Source organism: Ambystoma mexicanum, chromosome 12 (assembly GCF_040938575.1).
Source record: "Ambystoma mexicanum isolate Mex_15411 chromosome 12, UKY_AmexF1_1, whole genome shotgun sequence".
Taxonomy (NCBI): Eukaryota; Metazoa; Chordata; class Amphibia; order Caudata; family Ambystomatidae; genus Ambystoma; species Ambystoma mexicanum.
The window spans coordinates 613,002,611-613,025,126 of record NC_090936.1 but is presented as its reverse complement, the minus strand read 5'-3'; the positions used below and the strand labels follow the sequence as shown (position 1 = coordinate 613,025,126).

Sequence of the window (22,516 nt, the reverse complement as noted above, 5' to 3'; positions counted from 1 at the left end):
TTTGGTAACCCCCAATGCAAAGTTAGTTAACCTCTGCTGGGTGACTAACAGCTAGGCTGGAATGAATGGGAGGTAAGGCTTTTTGGCTTGGAAGGCAGAGTCGACCACTGGATGAAGGAATCAGAAGAAACATTTAAAGAGGACGGCTGCTGCAACTCCTGGACCGTAAGAGGGCATTGAGGGGTTTGGACGGTTTCGATGGAGACGAAGAGCGTGATCTTGCGTTTCCTCGGGCTCAAGGGCATGTGAGTGTCCGGCCAAGACTGTTCCCTGCCAGCTTCAACAGAAGGCACGGACGTGGCCTTGCCCTCGAAAATGTTTCCACCCAGAAAGCTTCCCACTCCAAACATTTGACACCAGTGAAGGGGCAACTCACCCTCTCGGGGTGCCTCCTGAAGACGACGAGAAAGGCTACCAGCGGTGCCTTCTCCGTAGTGCGCTTCAAGGAGAAGGACGAGTGGCAGGAACCACTCCGGGACCTTGAGCGCTTGGCCTTCTTTCTCCGACAAGAATCACCTCTCGCCTCATCGTTGGAAGGCCCAGCAGGGCGGGACTTATGGGGCTTGGACACCTTGTCTACCATGAGTTTCCCCTTTCGTTCCTCCAAGGCCTTTCCAATCATCGGCTGGCACTTGGAGCATATATCCATGTCATGGCCCCCACCAAGGCACCACACGCAGACACAATGCAGATCCGTGATGAACATCTTGTATCCGCAGTCCCGGCATTTCTTGAACCCGGACCGAGGCGTTGTAGGAGTGGAACACGAAGACATATCGAAGAAAATCTCCACAACAAATACTAGAAAGTACGAGGCGTGCCGAGTTTCACGAAGCAAACACGTTTGTGGAAAAAACGGAAATGAGACTACGGGCGCCGTGCATGCTACTTAGAACAGCCGATGACGTCACCATTGACGTAGGCCTTCGAGGGACATCGACCCGACACCGACGCAGGGTGCCCTCTGCCAAAATATGTCCACAGCTAGGCTGCTTTGGAAACTAGATGTCAAAAGGTGAGAAATACGTGGCCACAATCCATTCGAAAGATGAGCTCTGCTACCTGATGAAAGGAGGTAAAAATCCTTAGTCGGAAAATCCTTAGAAAGACAAGTGATGGTTCCTTAGCAGGTTTGCATGAGGAGTCACAAATAATAAACACAAGCTGAGATGGGGGAGGGGTGGGGCACTGTGGAAAAAACAAGAGAAAGGCATTCACAGTCTAACTTTTTTAAACCAAAATCAAGGCCTGCCAAGACAAAAAGCAACCGATTCCAAAGGCTGAAAGAGAAAAATACAATTGTGAAAACCTAATGCCCCTCAATCTGTGGTGTGACCCTTTCCTTCATGGCCCAAAGCTGAAATAGTACCAATCTCCTCCTTGGTACAAATGGTGAGAAGTGACCATCTCTTATTTCAGTTCCATGGTTATGAACACCATGGTCCTTAACTTGGAATAAGACCACCACCCTCCATGGTCCTTAAGTGGGGTTACGTGGTCATATCTGTGGTCCTTAGGGATAGGTGTTGTGCCCTCCTCTATGGACCCGATTGGGAGATGTGACCATGTCCTCCATGGTTCAGAAGCTGGGATTGAACAACCTGCTCCACAGGGATTAAACTGGAATGGACTGTTAAGGAGAATGTTCAGTTTCTGTGCTAATTCCCTTTAACATGAGAGACCCCAGCACTTTTGCTTGACTCTGGACTTTTTTTGATTTTAATCTGAGCGAGTGGTACATTTTGCCACATTCAATCCTTCTCTGAGATTTTTATTTTCACTGTTTTATGGAGTCTGGTAAATGCCATATTTACTACAGGCATCTGCTTTTTGCTTTGTGACACCCATCACCCTATGTGCAGCGTCACTGAAAGGTCCCTTGGACTTCTGTATATGTTTAAATACATGTTCTTGTTAGAACTGCAGTTCCCCAGAATAGTAAGATAACTGATCTTACTTACCTTTTCTTTTGTGGGTCCAGCACACACCACCCTATGTGAGGCGCTGGGGGTTACATTGTAACTCCTTCTCCCACTCATGTAACCTTTTGTTACAACTGACTTAAAAGGGCTGGTGGCAGTGGTTACTTTTTACTACCGTTTGTGCAGGTTACTAGCGGCTGATTGCTTCAACACAGCACCCAAAGGTGACCATTTTCTCAAAATGAGCCTTTTGAGAAAATGGTCTCAAAATGGTTTACTTTTCACCATTTTTCATATGTCGGTTCCTTCTGGGCTCTCCTATTATTTCATGTAGGATTGGGTCCTTTGAGAGTTTTGCCTTTGGCTGGTTTCAGCCCGGAGCCCACCCAGGCTCCAGTGTGTCTGGGAAGTGATGAGTGGGGGAGTAGCCCGAAACTTCACTGTCCTTTGTAAGTATGCCTGGCTGAAACCAGTTCTAACTGGGAAACTGGCTGTCCTGAAGGACAGCCAACCATCACATGACTGACAGCCCTGAGTGTAAATGAGTGGGACCCAGCAGTCAACCACTGGAACAAGGAATCCGAAGCCGAAGACTAGCCGAGACGCCAGCAGCACCTTCCAGGACTGAAAGCACTGGTGAAGCCTTGCAGCTGTGTTGACCCCGTTTTCACATCAACAGGGAAGACCCGCCAAGGACGACTTCCTCCCTTAGGCTGGTGGGACCAACTAGCCTCAAGACCTTTATTTTGGGCCATCCCCCAACTTGCTGTGACTTTCCTGAGCTGCAGAATCCCAATACCTGGGGTACCTGTGTTGTAAGATTTTCATTGCAATGATAAATCTTCACTGACCTGTGTCAACTCCAGAACCTTATTCTTTACTGGTAACTGGGGCTCCCCTTTTTAACGCTCTCTGGAAAACCTTGCGAGAACTACAGTTCCCAAGGGTAGAAAGGATCTTTGAATCCCTTTTATGTTTTATTATGTGAAACCAGCACACCCCACCTTTTAACTAACACTGATGTTACAGGGACAAGCTCACCTTTAATGGCTGGAGGCAGTGAACCTTTTAACTAATTTGGTGCACCTTTACCGAGGGCTGTTTCCACAGCCCCAGTCAAGGCACCCACGGGTGCTCATTTGATCAAAATGAGCCCAGTCTTCTATTTTCCGCCCATTTCCATGTTCCTTGTGCTTTCTTGTTCCTTCCCCTGACCTCCAGGGTGGGAAAATCCTGTGCGTCAATTTTATCTTTGGCAGGAGACCCTGATCAAGCCCAACCAGGCTCCAGAGTGTCTGAAGGCAGGAAGCACAGGATTCCAAAACCCTGCAGCCCTTTGTCATTAAATTTGACTGCGAGAACTCAGCTCAAACTGTGAGGCTGGCTGTCCAGAATGGACTGGCAATTTCACCCACTGACCCCCAAGTTTGAATGTTGCATGGCTGTTTGATTGGCTGGGTTCCTGCATAAAAGTCAGATCCTGGAAGCTGAAGAGGTAGTCGACCCCTGGAACCGAAATCAAAGGGGAAGATGAAGAAAAGAAACGAACAATTTCCAGTGACCGCATAGCCTGCGGTGTAGCCAGAGCCTGCGGTTACCCTTCCTGCCAAATCGACATGGGGACTCTGGAAACAACGACCCCGACCAAGAGCATGTTGAGAGCCACTAGTCTCAAGAAGACCTGCATTCTGAGCCATCCCACTTCATGCTGCGGCCTTGCAGGGCTGGAATATCCAAATACCCCGGGACCTCGAGTCATTGTGCCGTGCACAGTCTTCCAAATTCCGAATGTTACTGAAACCATGTGAGCATCCTGCTGGACCTCCAGAGATGTGAATAGAGTCAGAATTTTAAAAAAAAGTCCCCTCACCAGAGTACTGGACCTTGCAAACGATGAGAATCGGACAAGCTATATTGAGTCTTCTGGCTCCTGAAAAGGGCACCAAAACCGCAGAACCACATCCACCCATGAAGAAACTCTTGCCTGGAGCCTTCACCATTGATCTCTGCTGCAGAAGCCCATCCAGTATCTTGGCTTCAGTCTTCATGACAAGGAATTCAACGACCGGGTTTTTGGCTGCAGATCCTCAAGTCTTCCCTGTTGCAACCTCTTCTGTGCTGAGTAAACCATGTGAAGATCCTCTTGCCTAGAGTCTTCCCCGGGACCCCTGCTGCAAAACTCCTTCCAGTGTCCGGTCTTCTGTCGTCATGATAAAGAAATTCACCGACCTGGTTTTAGGCTGCAGATCCTGAAGTTTTCTTGCTGCAACTCCTCTTCTGTGCTAGTCCTCTCATCCAGTTCACCGAGGTCCACTGCCGGAATCCTCCTTTATGTTATCTGAACTTTTAGAGCGCATGGTCACCAGAGGTATCTTGGCGCTGTGGGAGAGAGAAAAGGGGACCACCAGTTATAGCCACTTCAAGTAAGAATAACAGTCTTTACGACCTTCTAAAGGCCAGATGATTCGATAAGGCCTTAATCGAAGGTGGCACTCCTAGGGCTTCTTCTCTGAAGTTCCTGAACCCTAGCTAACTTTAAAGTGAACTACTTACTTGTTGAACTGTCTTCGACAGGAACTCTGACTGCCACAGAACCCTATCTCACCCTGCCTATAGCTGGCTCCTAGACCACTAGGGTGCCTCTTCTGTCCCAGAGTCTACTCCTGCAATAGCATAAGGAAGGACTGGATAAGTAAAGGATTCTGCCTTGAAAAGTATACTTGCTTGTGAAAGAGTTGGTTGGAAACTAACTCAGAGTGAACAATTACAAAAGTTCTTACTTACCTTGAATGTGTGTTGTCCCATTCTGAAAAGTGTGTATATATAAGATTAATTTACACACCAGTGAATTGGTTGTGTCTCTTCCTCAAAGGTAATGTTGTGGGTGTCACTTTAATATTCCTGTTAGAATATAAAGTTTGAGTGCCCCAATTGAGTCTCGCTTCCCCTGACTTGCTGTTAGCCTGTCTAAAGTAAGTCTGCCTTAGGTTATACTTACCTTTAAGTTGCCGATAGCTCCTTTAAAAAGTAGGACAATGCATTACTTACCGTAAAAGCATTTCTCATGGTTGTATCTGCTAAGATTCACATGCTGTGCATAGGTCCGACATCCAGTGGTCACTGCAGAGTATTGCATTTTGTTTTTCGTAGTCGAAAAGGGGACGCCGACAAGGCGTGTCTGAAACGCTATCCCTATAGTGACGTGCAGTGTACCCACAATCCCTCAGTTTGTATTTTTTCTGCCCTGAGGGAGCCTAACAGACATGAGTGAGTACAGAAAAGGGAGAGAAAGGTAAGGATGTCTATGTTCCTTACTTCCAAGCAGGGAGGAAGGGTGGGCGCATGTGAATCTAAGCAGATACAACCATCTGAAATGCTTTTACGGTAAGTAATGCATTGTCTTCTGATGTTTGTTAATCTGCTTAGAATCACATGCTGTGCATAGACTAGCGAGCAGTACCCAGAGTTGGAGGTGGGTTGTGAGAAGGAACAGTAGAAAAAAGATGTTTTAACACTGCTTGCCCCACCTGGGAATCAGATCTAGAGTGGGCATCTAGACAGTAGTGTTTTGTAAAGGTGTGTACAGAACTCCAGGTTGCCGCTTTGCAAATGGACTCCATAGGTGCAAACCTAGGATGTGTGCGTAGAACCACCTTATCTTTGTGAACTGTTACTAAGGGGTCTAGTATAGAGAGCTCCTGTAGCTCACTCACTCTCCTAATGTTAGTGATGGCTACTAAGAAAGCAGTTTTAAGAGTGAGGTTCTTACGGGATACTTTGTGCATGGGTTCAAAGGGCGAGCCCATAAGCCTGGTAAGTACCACATTTAGGTCCCATCCGGGAGCTGGGTTAGCTATAGGAGGGTGTATCCTCTTTACTCCCTCCGTGAAGGCCTTAATAACTGGGACTTTCCACCATGACACTTTGTGTTGAGAAGTGGTGTATGCGGAAAGTGCAGCTAGATGAACTTTAATGGAATTAAAGACCATACCTGAGTCTAATAAGTGAGTCAGGCAAAGCACAATCTGTGTGGGAGAGCAGTCAGCTGGGTTGATATCCTTATCTCTACACCAGATGACAATTCTTTTCCATTTGCTGGAATAGCAGAGTGTTAGGTTTTCTAGCCTCCTTAAGGATGTCCATGCATCTTTGAGGGAGTTGTAAATGTCCAAATTCTATGACCTTAGGAGCCAGGCTGCTAAGTTCAGGGTCTGTGGGCATGGGTGTAGTGTTCTGCCCTTGTCCTGTGACAGCATGTTGTACGGGCAGGGAAGTTTCACTGGAGGAGATAGAGACATTTCCATCAAGTGAGCGAACCATGGCTGCCGGGCCCACTAGTATCTTGGTAACTGGTTCCTGGTGCATCTTGTGCACTATTTTGTTGAGAAGGGGAGTCGGGGGGAAAAGCGTAAACAAATTTCCCTGACCATGGTATCGATAGACCGTTCCCCGCTGTCTAATGCCTACCCCCGGGCATCTGGACCAAGCCCATCAGCCCTGGAAGCAGGCATTCAGACATTTATTAAAACCTCAGCAGCCCCGGCTAGGGGCCATCTGGGTTCAGTCCTGGCGTAGGCGCCACGCTCATAATAGAAATCAATCCTGGCGCCTAAGGTGCCAGGCTCAGTCATTACTTACCTCAGGCAGACCATGCTGCAAATGAATCCAGGCCAACGTGAAGCCTGGAGGGGACGATTTTACTACAGGGACTTTTACTCGGGTGTGGTTCTAGGGACTTCTTACCTGGGACTACTTTTGAGGCTATTTAAACCACGCCCGATCAGCAACACACGCTTCGCGTTATTCTGCATTCAGTAGCGTAACGCTCACCGTGCCTGCAAGCCAGCATCCAGTCTTCTGCCACGCCTGCCTCGAATCCGGAGCTCCTAGAAAAAGGGGAAAGAAGGAGAAAGGGTTAGATCACGGACATTATTTTAATTCCTTACCCGATTCTGGATCTTGCACGACTCTGAGCCTGAAAGGACATTACTTCAGCACGCGTCGCATCGCCAGCTACAGCGCCGCGCCATACTCACCAGTCCACAGCATCTTTTGACTCGGCGCTGCCTCCATCATTTTCTTTGGCAAACTCCAATACCTGCGGGGAAAACAAAGGAATAACAAGGTGAGCCGAGAGCCGACAAATACAATCACTTTTACCACCAGGCTTACCTGATTTACCACCGGAGGCACTACCCTTCAATACGCCACATCTTCTTATGCCTCATCTATAAAAGGAGAGAAAACAACAAGTTAAACTCACACAACTTTTACCGGACAGTGTTGGGTAATACAGACTCTTACCTGAACACCATTAGCAGCCTCCAGACAATATTTTTAGCTGCAATTCAACAAGGGGATGCAAGAGTGAACATCGGACATCATATTGAACTCTTTGAACTTTATAAACCCCGGAGTCAATATTCCTCCGGAACTCTTCCAGTACCCCAAACCAGTGAAGTAACTGGTATCTATGCGCCCCTGCATGCCACGCAGGATGGAGAGCTCATCATTTAAAAACATAAGGAGAGGATACTAATTGGGAATATCGGAGGTGACTAGTGGGGAGAACGAGAACTGTGGGGAGGGACCATCACTAAAATCCATGGGGCTAAATCCCTTTCTCCACTTGCAGAATACTTCTACGGGTCAAGCAGACGAGATTAGGCAGGCCAGTCCAGACTGTCATCTCTGCACTACTCCTCACGTTGGTGGAGACCACAGCTGTCCGGGTCCGATCGACGCCCCAGTGGGAACTAGGTGAGCGTAACACCCATGGATTGGTTCTTGGGGGTACCTGGAGGCGTAATCTTGGCATTTGGAGTTCTCCAGAGGTGCGAACAGATCTATTTCTGGGAATCCCCATTGTGTTTTGCCATTCGTACTCTGCGGGCAGAGGGAAGTCTCTGCTGAGTTTGTCTGCTAGCAGATTGAGTTCCCCTGGTACATGTGACAACAGGAACATGTTGTGTTTGAGAGCCCACTTCCAGATGTTCTGGGACAACTTGGACAGTCCTGGAGAGCGAGTGCCCCCTTGCTTGTTCAGATAGTACATGGCTGTGGTGCTGTCTGAGGACCATCACCGTCTTCCCTTGCAGGTGTGCCTGAAAAGCCTTAAGTGCTTTGAAGACCGCTAACAGTTCCAGCAAGTTTATGTGTTTGGACGCTAGACTCGGAGTCCAAACTCCGTGTGCAGTCTGATGGGATAGGTGAGCCCCCCATCCTGTGAGGGATGCGTCTGTGGTTAGAGTGGCCTCCACTGCTGGGGTAGCGAATGGTTTCCCTATTACAAGGTTTTCCTTCGACCACCACCGTAGCGAGACAACCAAGGCCTGCGAGACCACCACTAGATCGTCCCATTGTCCCCTGGCCTGACACCACTGGCTGTTGAGCCACTCTTGCATTGGGCGAATTACACATGATGCCATCATTCCTAGCAAACGCATTGCTTTGCGCACTGTCACCTCTCGACCGGCCACATATTGAGGGATCTGAAACAGCATATTTTGGACCCTCTCGTTGGAGGGGAAGACAAGGCCCTGCTTTGTTCAAATTAGAGCCCCTAGGAATTGTTTGATCTGGCTGGGCTCTAGGCTGGACTTCTCGCTGGTGGAGAAGCCCAGTTGGAACAAAAGGTCTACAGTCTTTTGGGTATTTGAGAAGCATGTTTCGTAAGAATCCCCTGTTATGAGCCAATCGTCGAGGTAAGGGTATACTGGGATGGACAACCTGCGCAGGTGGGCCGCTGCCACTGCCAGTACTTTCGTGAATACCCGAAGGGTAGCACTCTGAACTGGTAGTGTTTGCCCTCTATCATGAACCAGGAGGTATTTTCTGTGCGCTGGCAACATTAAAATATGAAAGTATGCATCTTTCATGTCCAGTGTTGTCATGTAATCTCCCTGCGAAAGTAGGGGGATTACTTCCTGTAGGGTCACCATGCGAAAATTTTGAGGTTTGAAAACTGTGTTTGCTGGGCGCAGATCTAGTACAGGGCGCATTGTTAAGCCCTTTTTGGGTACAAGGAAGTACACTGAATAAATACCTTCCGTTACCTGTGATAGAGGCACGACCTCTATTGCTCCTTTTAGTAGCAGTAGTTCCACTTCTTGAAGAATGGCGAGGTGTTCCGATGACAGGCGTCGTCCCCTTGGTGGACCGACTGAATTCTATACAGTACCTGTGGGCTATAGTTCATAATGCCCATCGGTCTGATGTTATTCCCTCCCATGCTGGTAGAAAAGATGTTAAGCGGCCCCTGACCGGTGATGCATGGGAGGGGACCCGGATCTTTGGGTCATTTGGTGTTGGTAGCCGGGGAGCCTCTGGGAGTGGGGCCCCGACCTCTGCTCTTGCCACGACGCTGTCCTCTTTGCGTGTACTGGCCACTGGTTCCCTGAGTAGAGGACCAATTGCCTGAAGTGTACTGTTGTTGCTGCTGTTGTTGTTGGCGTTGCCCTCGAAAAAAGCGTCTGTTGCCAAATCCTCGCTTATTGGGAGGCCTTGAGATTTGGTCTAAGGTCTTGAGTGTGTCAAACTCTTTCTTTGCAGTCTCCACTGCGTCAACTGCCTTTCCAAAGAGGTTAGACTCCTCTATTTCTTTGTTAATGAGCGACGCCTGTGTTTCTGGCTTAAAACCGGAATTGCGGAGCCAGACATGACGCTTCAGAAGAATTCCCTGTACTTAGGAATGGCCAGCCGTTTCTGCAGCATCAAGAGTGTTTTTAATGATGCTCCGATTAACCAGAGTTCCTTCTGTTACTGAGGCCAATAAGCGAGTTCTTAAGGGCTCAGGAACTTCAAGATCTTGCCGTAATTTTCCCCATTGAGCATCAGCATAACTTGCCAGTAGTGTATCATTATTGGCAATTCTGGTTGAAAAACCTGCGACGTTGTAATTCTCTTCCCCAGGGCATACAGCTTTTTTCCTTCCTTGTATGGGGGTGCTTTGCTGGTTGACAGCGGAACCCCTGCTCTTTTCCTTGTGGTAGTAACCACCAAGGAGTCCGGAATAGAGTGACCCCTAATGAATAATGGGTCTGACTGAGAGGGAGTAAACAATTTTTCAATTCTGGGATTGACTCCTCTTACCAGTGCAGGTGTGGACAGCGATGGAGTAATCCCTCTCTTAACTAAGGCGAGCAGGGGAATGGTTTGGCTAGTGGGAGGTTTTTCTTTAATGATCTTTTCCACAAAATCAGTATCAGGGGTAACTTTGCCAGTCTCAATCTGAAATGCGCTGCAGCCTTTCGAAGTAGCGCATTGAAGGTGGGTTTATCATCTATTGGAGATGGATTTGTGACCGGTGTGGTCTGAGGAGAGGGAAGGTTTAAGATGTCAGGTTCTGTAGACTCTGTTGGTGACTGCCAGGGCTTTGAGCCACCTTCATCTGGGTCTTCCTCAAAACCCCAAATGTCAGTGTTTTCCTCAAAACCTTCTTCTGTTGCTGGTTCTTGTTGGTCTTCGCTATTTAAGAACTCCTAATCTTCCTGGCAATGAGGGTCTTCCTCAGTGAGGTCATAACTATTCATGTCCTCTTGGAGGGGGTTAAATAATCTGGGGTATTTAGCCCTAGAGTCCTCCTAAAGCGCCTCCCTTGGTCTCTTATGTGTCCTATGTTCAGGAGTGGACATAAATCTGTCCAGCTTGTCCATGCATGTCTGGAATCTCTCAACAGTCCAGTATGGTAAACCAGAACAGTCTGGAGGCGAAAAAGGAGGTCCCTCTGCCTCCATCGATCTAGGTCTGTCCCATAACGTTGAGGATAAGGTCCCTTCGCCTTCTGAGAAACCTTCTCGCAGGCTAGGGCCTTCTGTCGACGGCAGGAGCAATCCCTGCCTTTCTTCCGGCATCCTCGGCGCTTCCCTGGCCTTGTGAGAGGTTTTCGGCATGTCACTCGCCGTCCGTTTCTGGCCGTCTTTGGAAACTATACGCGCCAAGCTCTCAACGATTAGTTTCTCCGTCGAGGGTTCGTCTGGCGTCGTACTGGGCGGTGCCGAGTCTTTTTCAGCGACGATAGCGCTCTTGCGAGGCGCGTCGCCTGATGTTTTGGTGGTAGCACCCTTGTCTGTAGGTACCCCCATAGCTAGTCGCGGCTGCGGTGGCAGCGAGGGCTTGCAACCCTTACGGTCGGCGGAAGTCGCCGGTAGGCCTGGCATCTCCGTTGGCGCTAGGGATGTCTTCGTCTTTGACGAAGACGTGCCGTGGGTTGTGTGCTTGTGTTTGTGTCTTCTGTGTTCGTCCGTGTCGCCGGGGTGTTCATTCCCATAAGCAGGGCGTGACCCGAGCTTGTCGGGGCCGGGGACAGACGACGAGGAGCGGGAACCCTCCCTAGAGGGGTGTACGACCTCCCACGCGGAGATCGGGTTGTCACTATCCTCGTCACACTCAGCGGCGGGTGAGGAATCAGACCTAGAAATAGCATAGGCTGCCCACCTTTTGACCCTGCGGTCCTTTAAAGTCTTAGGCTTAAGAAGCTTACAGGCCGCACAGCCGTCCTCTTTGTGGTCGAGGGGCAAGCAACGGTTACACCGTTTGTGCTCGTCTTTCCAAGTGAATTTGCCCTTGCAGCGCGGGCAAAATCTAAAAGGGAGTCCTCTCCATAGCTGAGGATACAGTTAGACGTGACAACGACCCCGAAGGAAAGGGAGGGTAAAGAGAAAGGCATTCTCAGAAAGAACAAGAAATGTCCCACGACCCCACTCTCCCTACTGTCTTAGGCCGGCGAGGCCAGGTCACGTGTTCGGCAGCGCCGAAGGACCTCCTCTGTCGAAGTCACCGCCGTCGAGTTCTTATTCAGCGGTGAAAACAGCTTCTCCGCTACGACGTCGAAGGAAGGTTCTAATGTATAATGTTGAATAACGACCAAAGGGTCGAGTAAATGTTCTTGCAATTTCTCTCGAGGAGCTCCGCGTAAAGGCGACCAATAACTGGGTGGAAAAAAACAAACTGAGGGACCTCGACGCATGAGGGATTGTGGGTACACTGCACGTCACTATAGGGTTAGTGTTTCAGACACGCCTGGTCGACGTCCTCTTTTCGACTACGAAAAACAAAATGCAATACTCGGCAGTGACCACTGGATGTCGGACTATGCACAGCATGTGATTCTAAGAAGATTAACAAACATCAGAAATAGGTTTGACTTACCTGGATTTAGCAGTGTGCCATCAAGTTAGAGAGCTATTGCTTACCTCAATCTGTGTTCCACTGATCTGAAAAGCTACTGTAATAGTATATTACATCATTAGGTTTTACCTGCCTTGAATAGCTGTTTGCCATTCTTGAAGACTTCTCTTTAATTGTAGCGGACCTTGGTCCGCCTGGTGCAGCCTAAATTAGTGTCAAGATTTCTCGCTTATCAGACTGTTCTGCTGAGCTATAAAGCAACTGTAAATGTAAATTACAACAAAAAGGTTTTACTCTCCTATAACAATTTATCCCAAAGTAGTTATAGGTATATACTGTTCCTTGAATCTGTGTTCCACTATTCAGAAAAGTAGCCTGGTAACAGGGTTGGTTGATTATGTGATTTTACTTTGCTGAGTGTCGCCTGCATACCCGAGGGTCTACTACCCTTGTATTACTGGAAGTAATCAAAAAGTAACGATTGGTTGCACTCCACATGAATATGTGTGGCCTATACTAAATATGTATAAGGCCTGACTTCCAGAATTACTGTTAGGTATTCTGAAGGTTTTATGCTATGCTCTGTGCACATGTAAGCATTGTGGTGTGTTTATGACTTACCCCAAGACTTAACTTGGCCTACTTGTATTTATAATAAACCTTTATTTTTATAATACTTCTGGTTTTAAGTGTTTCTATTTGAATCATTGGTGTACTACAGGTTCAGTGTACTTTGCTACAGCTCTCGCCCTCTCTTAAGATAGGCCTGGCTGCTCCGTCTATACTACCATATACCCAGGTGGTATGGCCTTATACTAAGAATGGAGTCCGTATTGTCTCAGATGAATGGTTTTGCTAAGCCCTTTGTTGGACTCCGGAAAAACTGTCCCAACAAGAGGTCACACCACTTCCATGGTTAATAAACAGGAATGCTACCACCTCCTCTAAGGGTCTGAGGCTGGATGTGGCCCAATAATCCTGAAGCTGGGTTGTAACCACCTCCTAAACAGTCATAAAGAAGAGGAAGGACCACCCCCCCTTGATCGTACCAAAGGACTGCCTATTCCCTGGTCTCACTTCCTCCTCCATGGTCATGAAGTGGAGTTGGGGCCATCTCATGACTGAGTATGGGGGTGCAGCTAGCTTCCCAATGATCTTTGGCACCCAAGGCAGGCCACAAATTGCTCAGTTGTGAGTTCCAGGAGGTTCTTTCAGCAAGTGCATAACCAGGCAATGTTTTAAAAAGGAAGGGACCACGTTGGGTGATGACAATTTAGGGATGTCAACATTTGGAATATATCCGCTGGGTCGGATGCCTCCAGCAGTGCCATTTATAACCTTCAAGCTCCATGGAATTTCACACAATGTGGAAGAGGATTTGGCAATCAGGGTGGAGGAGTGTGGAAGGAAGTGGTGACTGCAAGCCCCACTTCCTCGAGGCAGTAAGTGACAAAATGCACTGACCAGGCAGCAGCGACTAAGAAAGGAAAACCAGATCACAATTTTGTTGTGGGTTGGAGCATTAATGTGGAGGTACTGCATGCGTCTATATATAAAAGGCCCAGTCTGGGGTACGTTGCAGCATGCATAACTCATGAAGGAACGTGCAAGCTTCACTTGGAAGCAATAGCATTGGTGGCCTTTGATCTATTTGCAAGGATGTACTCCTATTTCAGGTGTCTGTTATCTTGGTTATGAAAGAACTCTTCAGCATCTGCCCTCATTGGACCGGTAAGCCCTAAAGCCAGGGGAAATGGGTATGCTAATTTAGTGCAGACTGATTTCTTCAAATCGTCATACCTCCACTTACTAATTTAAAAAGAATATGTCAAGAAACAATTATTAATCAGACTAAAATAATTGGTCTTACATGAGATCCATCTTTAATATTCCAAATGAAGACACTTTGAAGCTCACCACAATACAGTTCCTTATTTCCCAAAACAAGTATCGTTTCTGTGCTTCATTGGCTGCTTTCAGTCCCACACCACCTACCAGCTGACTTCCTTTGACTAAATCCATGCAAACAACGCAAGGGAAGGATAATAAGTCAATCAATCTATTGCTAATGGTATACTTGGTTGTCATTTCATCAGTGCTTAGATTAGGAATTCTCTGCTGTTTTATGCTTTTGAATGCAACGTTAATGTCAGACATTGTAGCATGCTTACTAGTGTTTAGTGTAGCACTCCAGAGTTCATAATTCAGGCATGCAAGGTTATAATTCTATATTTACGCCAGACCTGGTGGCAGCTGAGCTGGCGATTAAGGCCTTTCCAAATGCTCATTGCAGCATCTCTATGCTAGGTTCAGTGATCTAATTTACACATCCTTGGTTGATATATTCACTCAATTCTAATGGCAGAAAGGCAAGATCAAGCAGAGTTCAGTTCATGCCCAAACACACCAAGGCCCCGATTCATGGAATGATTTGTGTGTAAAACTGGGATTTGCGTTCCATTCTGCCCGCAAATCCCCATTCACCAAACAGGGATTTGCAGGCAAAATGACACGCAAATCCCTGTTTTACACGCAAATCATTCCATGGATCAGGGCTTAAGAGTCCAACCATTGTATGCATTGGCTGTTTCTTACATTCCTAATGAACTGTTCTATGCTCTGTCCACCTTTGTGTATTTACTAGATACCATCCACTGCTTTACCAGGGACATGTTTCGGATATGACCCATTCCCAAAACCAGTCTCAAGATAGAACCTGCTTTATAAGGATATATTAGAAGTAACCTAGCACTGTTTCAACAGCCAAGAATTGCAGCATATTGCTCACATCACCTACAGAAGCAGCCTGGTGGCAAAAGCAGCTGTTGCAGTCTGCTGGTCTTAAGCAAACAGCCCCAGCCCATTCTTGACTTGTAGTGGGAGGCTCTCTCCATTTGCATAGACTTGGAAGACTCACCTCACTAGCCTTGGAGAGAAAGTCAACAGCATTTTCAGCCTTCAGGAATTCCATGAGAGTGAAGCGGTGATATAGGGTGAGGTCACCATCTGCATAGCCCTCTGCCTAGGATACAAAAAAGGAGGGTAGAGGCAATGAGAGAATGATACACAAAGGGAAGACAAGATAACTGTGACAAAGCATGAGAGTAAACAATAGGTTTGAGGGACGGGATTGGGTGGAGGGTATCTAATGAAGAGGAGAAATGAGTTTGGTGAGAGTGAAAAAGCTGAGGAAGGTCAGGAGAGAAACGAAAAATAACAAAATTACAAGTAACCTTTCTAATCAATACAATCTTCTTTACATATGGTAAGCCCTTTTCCAGGGAAAGCTCCACAACTTTGGCGGGCAAAGTGGCAGTTTGTGTATGAGACCAGATGTGCGGGTAGCTGTTAGGGAGAATTCTGAAAATGTGCCAATTCCTCTCTACCTTAGAGACCCCGGCTCTTTTGCTGAACTTTGGGACTCTCTAATTCAGTTTGTTTTCTGTGTTTATTTTCTTTAGTTATGGAGTTTTAGATAACTCCATAGGCATCATCTTTTCATGTGTGTTACATAGGGGTGTCTTCCCTATGTATTCCCCAAAGATTTAAATACCTTCTCTGGGATAAACTAATGTAAAGTGATTTTGACTTTATTATTATTATTTGTTTAGTTTCGAAGAAACTTTACAAAATTACACTAAAATCACAATACAATAAAAAACAGTATATCAAAAACACAATATAACAAACACTGTAAAGCAAATCCAAGTCAAATCAAGTCAGATCAAATCCATTATGACAATAAAACAGTAAAAGACTAAAACAAGTACAATCTATCATACAATAATAAAACCAAGCATTTACCAGCAATTACCAACCATTTCGTTCAGACAACCCATTAGTGCACTTTACAATATCTAAACGTTTTTTAATAGTTAACCACAAATAATACATAGCGATATGGACTTTTTGGCTTTCCGTGTTGAGACAATAAGCCCAAAAATGATCACCCTTTATGTATTCCAAATTGTGAACAAACGGTCCCAGCCACTTCATATATTCTGGGCCCAATGTCCTACATTCAGTGAAAATATGTTTGGCAGTCTCTGGGCTAAGTGCATTTTGACACAAACAAAAGTATCTGTCTTTTTTAAGGCGGCCCATCTGTGGACCCATTACTGCTAGTATCTGTAGCCGATTTATCCTCAGCCTTAGCCTAAATGCCGGCATACCCCTATTTGGGCATTGTCTAAGGTAGGCTTGAGGCTGCAGAAAACTATGCACAATATTTGACATACATGTGTAACTCTGTAGAGACTCTACATGCCTATAATTTGCCACCCAATCCCACTGTCTTAACTTTTTTGAAAAAACCCTCTTCAGTGTAGCATAGGGTGTGCCCCTGGTAAAATCAGGGAACCATCCTATGTCTTTGAACAGGTCATGTACCACCAGACCAAAACTGTCTCTACCATGTAAAGTGATTTTGACTTTAGACTTTTCCAAATGCATAGACCCAGCACACACACACCATCTTACAATGGAGTGCTGGAGGGGTTACATACTATCCCCTGTGTCTAAACACTCATGTAGCAGTCTAATGCTACCCTTTCCTATTGAACAGGCTGGTGGCAGTGGTTTTAGAACTAACTACCATGATTTTCCCGACCGCGAACACCGGTAGCTAAAAATCACGGGAGCCATGTTTTTCAAGATGTTTTGCAGTGCAGGAGTCCCCTGACGTCCTCCCTCTTGTCCCCACGACTGAGGCTCAGGAACAGCGAGATCTGCAGGAACTGCCAGGAACCACGACTTTAGCAACGTTTGTTTTCTTCATACAAAGTTACTGTGCCAACCAGATTGAGAGAACGCCACTCTCCCGGAGAAAGTTTGTGTAACTTTCCCAACTTGCAGGCCTAATCAGCTTGTGACCCCACAAATGATTCTTTTTCGCCTAAACTACTTCTGAGAACTTTTGAAAAGACTTTACCGTTTCATACCAGAACTGCTCTTTCCTATCCAGAACACTAGCCCATTGACTTTGGCCTGGCCTATTGACTTGAATTGAACTATTCTGGTGAACTGAAACTATTTGCAATGCCTAGAAAGAATATATAATCTATTCTACTTACTTTTGACCATTTTGCTCACTGCTAAGTGACTGAACTGCCATTTTGCTCCTTTTTCAGTTCTGAAAAACTATTTTGCATTGAAGTGTATTGGTCTATAATAAGTTGTCTTCCAGTGAAATGTTTCATAAAAGATTGTGTAAATAAATTAATACGCGTTTTACCAAGAAACCTCGAGCATAAGTGTCTCCTTGAACCACTGATTGAAAGTCCTCTGTGTAACTACTTGTACTGCTCACATTCACTCGAGATAAGCCTGGCTGCTGAGCTCTCTACCAACAAACTGTGTGGTACAGACTTATACCAAAGGTTGGTCTTGCTTACACCTGTAGTGCTAACTGTGCGTGGTGGTCCCAGAGGGCACTGCATACAATTCTGCCTAACAGTGGCCAACATAGGCCTGTTGCCGGGCAGATGTGTTGGCCAGAGGCTGTTGAGTACTGGGACGCCCCTGCTCATTAGACTGTTGCATATCCTTAACGTTGGTGGGTTTAGGGGGATAAAAAGGGGATTTTAAGTAAGATTTTATATGTAGAGCTAAATCTACCTCACTTGTGAGAACCCCAGAACTTTTTGCTGAACTGGTAGATTATTTGTCCCTATACCTCATGAGTGGGAACCTTTTCTCACACTCACAGATCTTTGTACTCAATAAAGACTCTCCATCGTGTACTTTTAATGTTAACCTCCGACAACCTTTGGTATATACACCTTTATTTTAACAGGGTTGCCCTTGTGGCTCCCAGTTTACTTTCTCTGGCTATCCGAGAGATCTACAGTCCCAAGGGTAGAAAGGATATTTCTATCCCTTCTACATTTTGTTAGCTGAAAACCAGTACAAACCACCATGTGGAATGCTGGGGAGATGCAATGTGTTAGGGAGAATTCTAATTTCTGTGTTAATGACCCTCTACCTTAGAGACCCCCAGCTCTTTTGCTGGACTTTAGGACTTTAATTTTTATCCTGAAGGCAGTAAGACCTTTTTCTCACTCTCCCATGTGTCTATCTGATTTAGACTATGTATTTCTTTTGGTTTTGGAGTCTGACAAACTCCATAGGCCTCACCTTTTTGTATTGTGACACGCAATACCCTCAGTGCAGTGTCACAGAGAAGTCCTTTGGATTTCTCTTAAGGTTTAAATACCTTCTCTTGGATAAACTACTGTTTCCAAGAGTAGTAAAGTAAAAATTGACTTTACTTACCTTGTTCTCTTTGTAGACCCAGCACACACCATCTTATGTGGAATGCTGGGGGGTTACTTAGTATCCCCTTTGTCTACTTTCTCATCACCCTCACTACAATTAATGGCTGGTGGCAGTGCTTCATTTTTCCTAACATTGTGCGTTACCACCACAGGCTGCATTCACAGCTGCAGTATTGAACACATGGGTGCCCATTTTGTCAAAATGGCCCATGTCTTTTTCCACCATTTCTTGCTTCTGAGGTCTTTCTTGGGTTTTACTCTGCATGCCAAAGCAGGTTAGGTCCCTTTGTTTTGTCCTTGGCGGGATTCACGGGAGAAGCCCGCCTCTGGCTCCAGCGTGTTTGGCAGGGCAGGAAGCAAGGGAGGTTCCCGAAACTCCCTGTGCTTAGTCTCCTTGGTTACAGGAATGCACCCAAAGGCGATTGGCTGGCTGTCCTTGGAGGACAGCCACCCAGCTGTGTGAGTGACAGCTAGGCTGCGAATGACTGGGAGAAACATGCATAAAAGGCGAGGTCTTTTGCAAGAAAGGCAGAGTCAACCACTGGACGAAGGAACCGAAGAAAGAAACTGGAAGAGAAGCTTGCTGCACCTCCTGGACCAGTGGTTTGCCCGGTGAAGTCCTGCTGCAGTGCTGAATCTCCGAATTTCATATCAACTAGAGAAGCCTGGAAAGGACGACTTCGATCCTTGGGTTGGTGGGACCAACTGACCCAAGACGAACTTGACTGGAACCCCTCTCCCTGCTGGCTGTACTTCTTTGCTGCTGTTGGGACAGGAACAAGTGCATCGTAAGCTGGGTCAGAGTTCCAGGAAGAGCCCAAGGACTCCCTCAAAGCAGGACTCAAGCCTGAGCCACCTCAAAAGAAAGCTGGACCCCAGAAGCAAGGGTAGCCCACAAAGAGTCCAAGAACCGAGGTGGTGCTATTTAAGAGTAGCTGAAACCGGGAAGTACCACTGATCAGGAGTGAGCTCATTGCTGCTGCCGACCTTCAAACCGTAGTGCAGGAGTCCCCAGACGTCCTCCCTCTTGTCCCCACGACTAAGGCCTAGGAACAACAGGATCTGAAGGACTACAACAGGAACAGAAGCCAGCTGGCCCATTCCTCAAACCTCTGTCACACCTGTGTCTCTGCAGGAGCGATGGATGAGCCTCCCTTGATCCAGAGTTTTCACTTCCCCCGTTTCACCCAGAGGGATACCTGTCAAATACAAGGTGTACACTTAGACCTGAAGTCACCCGATTCCCCTGGGCCCTTCCCTTCTCTTAACTGTGTGCTGTGATGTCCCCTAAGGCCTGACCTTCATCTTTAGTAGGGTGTGCACTCCATCCTGCATTCGCAGGGGTGCCATTGGCTCATGTGATTGATGCCAATGTCTGTAGGCTGAGTTCAAATGCCACACGCTGTTCATGCCTTCACAACGAGGCTAAGTGTTCAAGGCGCCAGTTTCTTCACTGGCCAGAAAGTCCTTCCCACAAGTGAACATTGCTCAGAGAATGTTAAGTGTCCAAAATTGTCCGTAATGTCTTTGTTTGCCAGTGTTTTTTTGGGCGAGTAGCGCTGCATGTAGAAGCTAGCTGCTGGTAGGTATGCACAGCGCCTTCAATTCAAGCGCGCCTGGTAATGTCTCTCCCTTTCCCTTGCATGAGAAATTATATGGTAGTAGCACCTAAAGTCCGGTTTCAGCGCTACTGGAGACTTGGTGGTTTGGTAAGTATGCACCGCATAGTGAGAGCGCAGCGAAACAAGTGTCCGCGTTATTGGGGCGAGCACAATGAATAATGTCTCTTCTTTCTTTTGCAGGGGTTTGTGCGCTCGTACAACTAACCTGGATTCCAGCGTTGCGGGAAGATTCAGTGAATATGCGCAGTGTGACTGGTGTGTGTGTTAACCCAGTTCTTCTTTGTTCTTACAGGTGCCGGTGTAGAAGTCCCCTCTTGACTGGAGATTGCTGCGGCGTGGAGTAAGAACGGAGGTTCCTCCAGAGCAGGTAAGCAGAAGCAGAATGATCCGGAGCAGGTAAGCAGAAGCAGAATGATCCGGAGCAGGTAAGCAGAGCTGGCTGATCCAGAGCACGGCAAGTGTGTTGCTGATACAGCTCACAGTAAGCAACACGAAGCACTGGAAGAATCTTGGGTGTGGCTTATATAGCCAGCCACACCCAAACACTAGAGAGCTCATGAATTGTCATGCACTTCCTGTTTGGCAACAGGAAGTGGTAACCAGGAAGTTACTACAAACACTAGGAAGGAATTAAAGGAGATCTGCTATGGGTTGTGTGCCTATGCCAGCCCTGCCAAGCCTCCACCCAGCTTGCCCCAACTACCTGCCTGATACCCATGACAGTCTTCCCCCTCAAGACCCCTCCCAATGGTGTGTATGAGGGCTTTGGTGTCTCAGGATGGTCCCGATGGAACTTCGCACCAATCCGGGGGGGGGAGGGGGCATGTACGTGTACGCGGGGTTTACATGATCTTTCCTGGGGTCCATACCCCTACCAGTCAATAAAATAATACAGGATCTTTCGCTAGTTTGGAATCTAATATGTTCTTTGCCTCATATTATGGTGCTTCTTCACCCACTTGTATTGGTGCGCGAGGTGTGGAAGTTCGGGTTCCTGGGTGTGCTGGTTTTAATAGTGACACGTGAAATACGGGATGTATACGCATATGTTGAGGTAACGCCAGTCTCATGGCAGCTGGATTAATTACTTTTTAAATTTTATACGGGCCGATGTATCTAGGCTGACATTTTTTGAGACCCTTTAAAGCAGGGGTGCACAACTGATTTTGACAGAGGGCCGAAAGTACCTTACATGATGGCTATAGTGGGCCGAAAAGTTAATGTGGGTAGGGCGGTAGGCACGGTGGGGCGTGGCGCCGCAAGGGAGGCTTTTTCAACCGCCAATTCTTATTAAAACACATGGAAAAATAATGTTTTTGAGGTGCAATGATTTTTATTTGTATTTCAAACTTATATTTTGTACTACACATTTTCCATTATTTTATTTCCATTTAGTTATTGCATATCGTCGGTTTAATTAAATGATATACATTTTATTGACACTTGATTGGGCATTCCATTATTTTGGACTGCTATACTTTGCTGTTTGGATTGCCCAAGATGAGTATGGCCTTCGTTGAGTCAGGTTTCCACAAAAAGCAAAAGGATGTTCATCTCCTAACTGTGCCCGTTTTAGCTTCATTTTTAGGTTCACTCTTGGAGTGCGACACTATGCCCCATAGCCCCCACCCCTCAACCAAACACTATGCCCCAAGGCACCCACTCCTAAAGCAAACACTATGCCCCAAGACAACCACCCCTAATGCAAACACTATGCCCCAAGACACCCACCCCTCAAGCAAACACTAAGCTCCATGGCCCCCACCCCTCAACCCAACACTATGCCCCAAGGCACCCACCCCTCAAGCAAACACTATGCCCCATGGCCCCCACCCCTCAACCAAACACTATGCTCCAAGGCATCCACCCCTCAAGCAAACACAATGCCCCAAGTAGAAGGCTCTAAAGTAGAAGGCTATCAGGGTAGCTCAGCAGGTTGACAGACTGTTGCTAAGATGAATTTCCTGTTAATCGTATGACTTTTTGCAATTCCTTATGAATAGTGCTATAAAATATGTTTGGCCAGGGCATGGGTTGGGCTGCTCGCTTGCTTATAATCAGGCAGAGGTGGGGGTATCTCTGCCCCTGTAGTGAAAATCAAATGTTCACACAGCCATCAGAGGCAAGGGCTCATCTCACTAAGCGAGCCAAATGAAAGGCTGCACACCGATGCCAGAGACAGGCGCTTAACTCACTGAGCTATCATACTGACTGAAGGAATCCAATGACAACCAAGCGTTTATTGTTATTTATAGCCCAGTCTTAGTGTGCCCAGCATTGCGGAATGACTGCTTTCAGCAGTGATGCCCCCCCCGCCCCTTAAGGACAGAAGAATATGAAACACGTGGCTGTTTGGGGAAAGGAGCAAGGAGCCCAGGGCACAGGGGAGCAGACTTATGAATTTCCTGGGGGGGCCCAAATACAGGAAGTGACATCGGGGAAGACAATTATATTTCTGTTAAAACACTCTGAATTGTCACTCCAGTTTTCTTGATCTATAGATCCATACCATATTCAATCAATGTGTGTGCAGGGGTGATAACTTGTCCATCCCTTTAAATATATGAGC

The 22,516-nt window shown here is 46.9% G+C and overlaps 1 protein-coding gene across 3 annotated transcripts in view; it reads right to left on the bottom strand.

Annotated features, from left to right (window-relative positions):
* Positions 1-22,516, bottom strand: part of FTSJ3 (FtsJ RNA 2'-O-methyltransferase 3) — a 416,394-nt gene that overhangs the window by 231,406 nt on the left and 162,472 nt on the right. For all 3 annotated transcript variants that reach the window (XM_069629038.1, XM_069629037.1, XM_069629039.1), the window contains exon 9: positions 14,968-15,072. In XM_069629038.1, the coding sequence (XP_069485139.1) occupies positions 14,968-15,072 (105 nt within the window). The remainder of the gene's footprint in view (positions 1-14,967; positions 15,073-22,516) is intronic.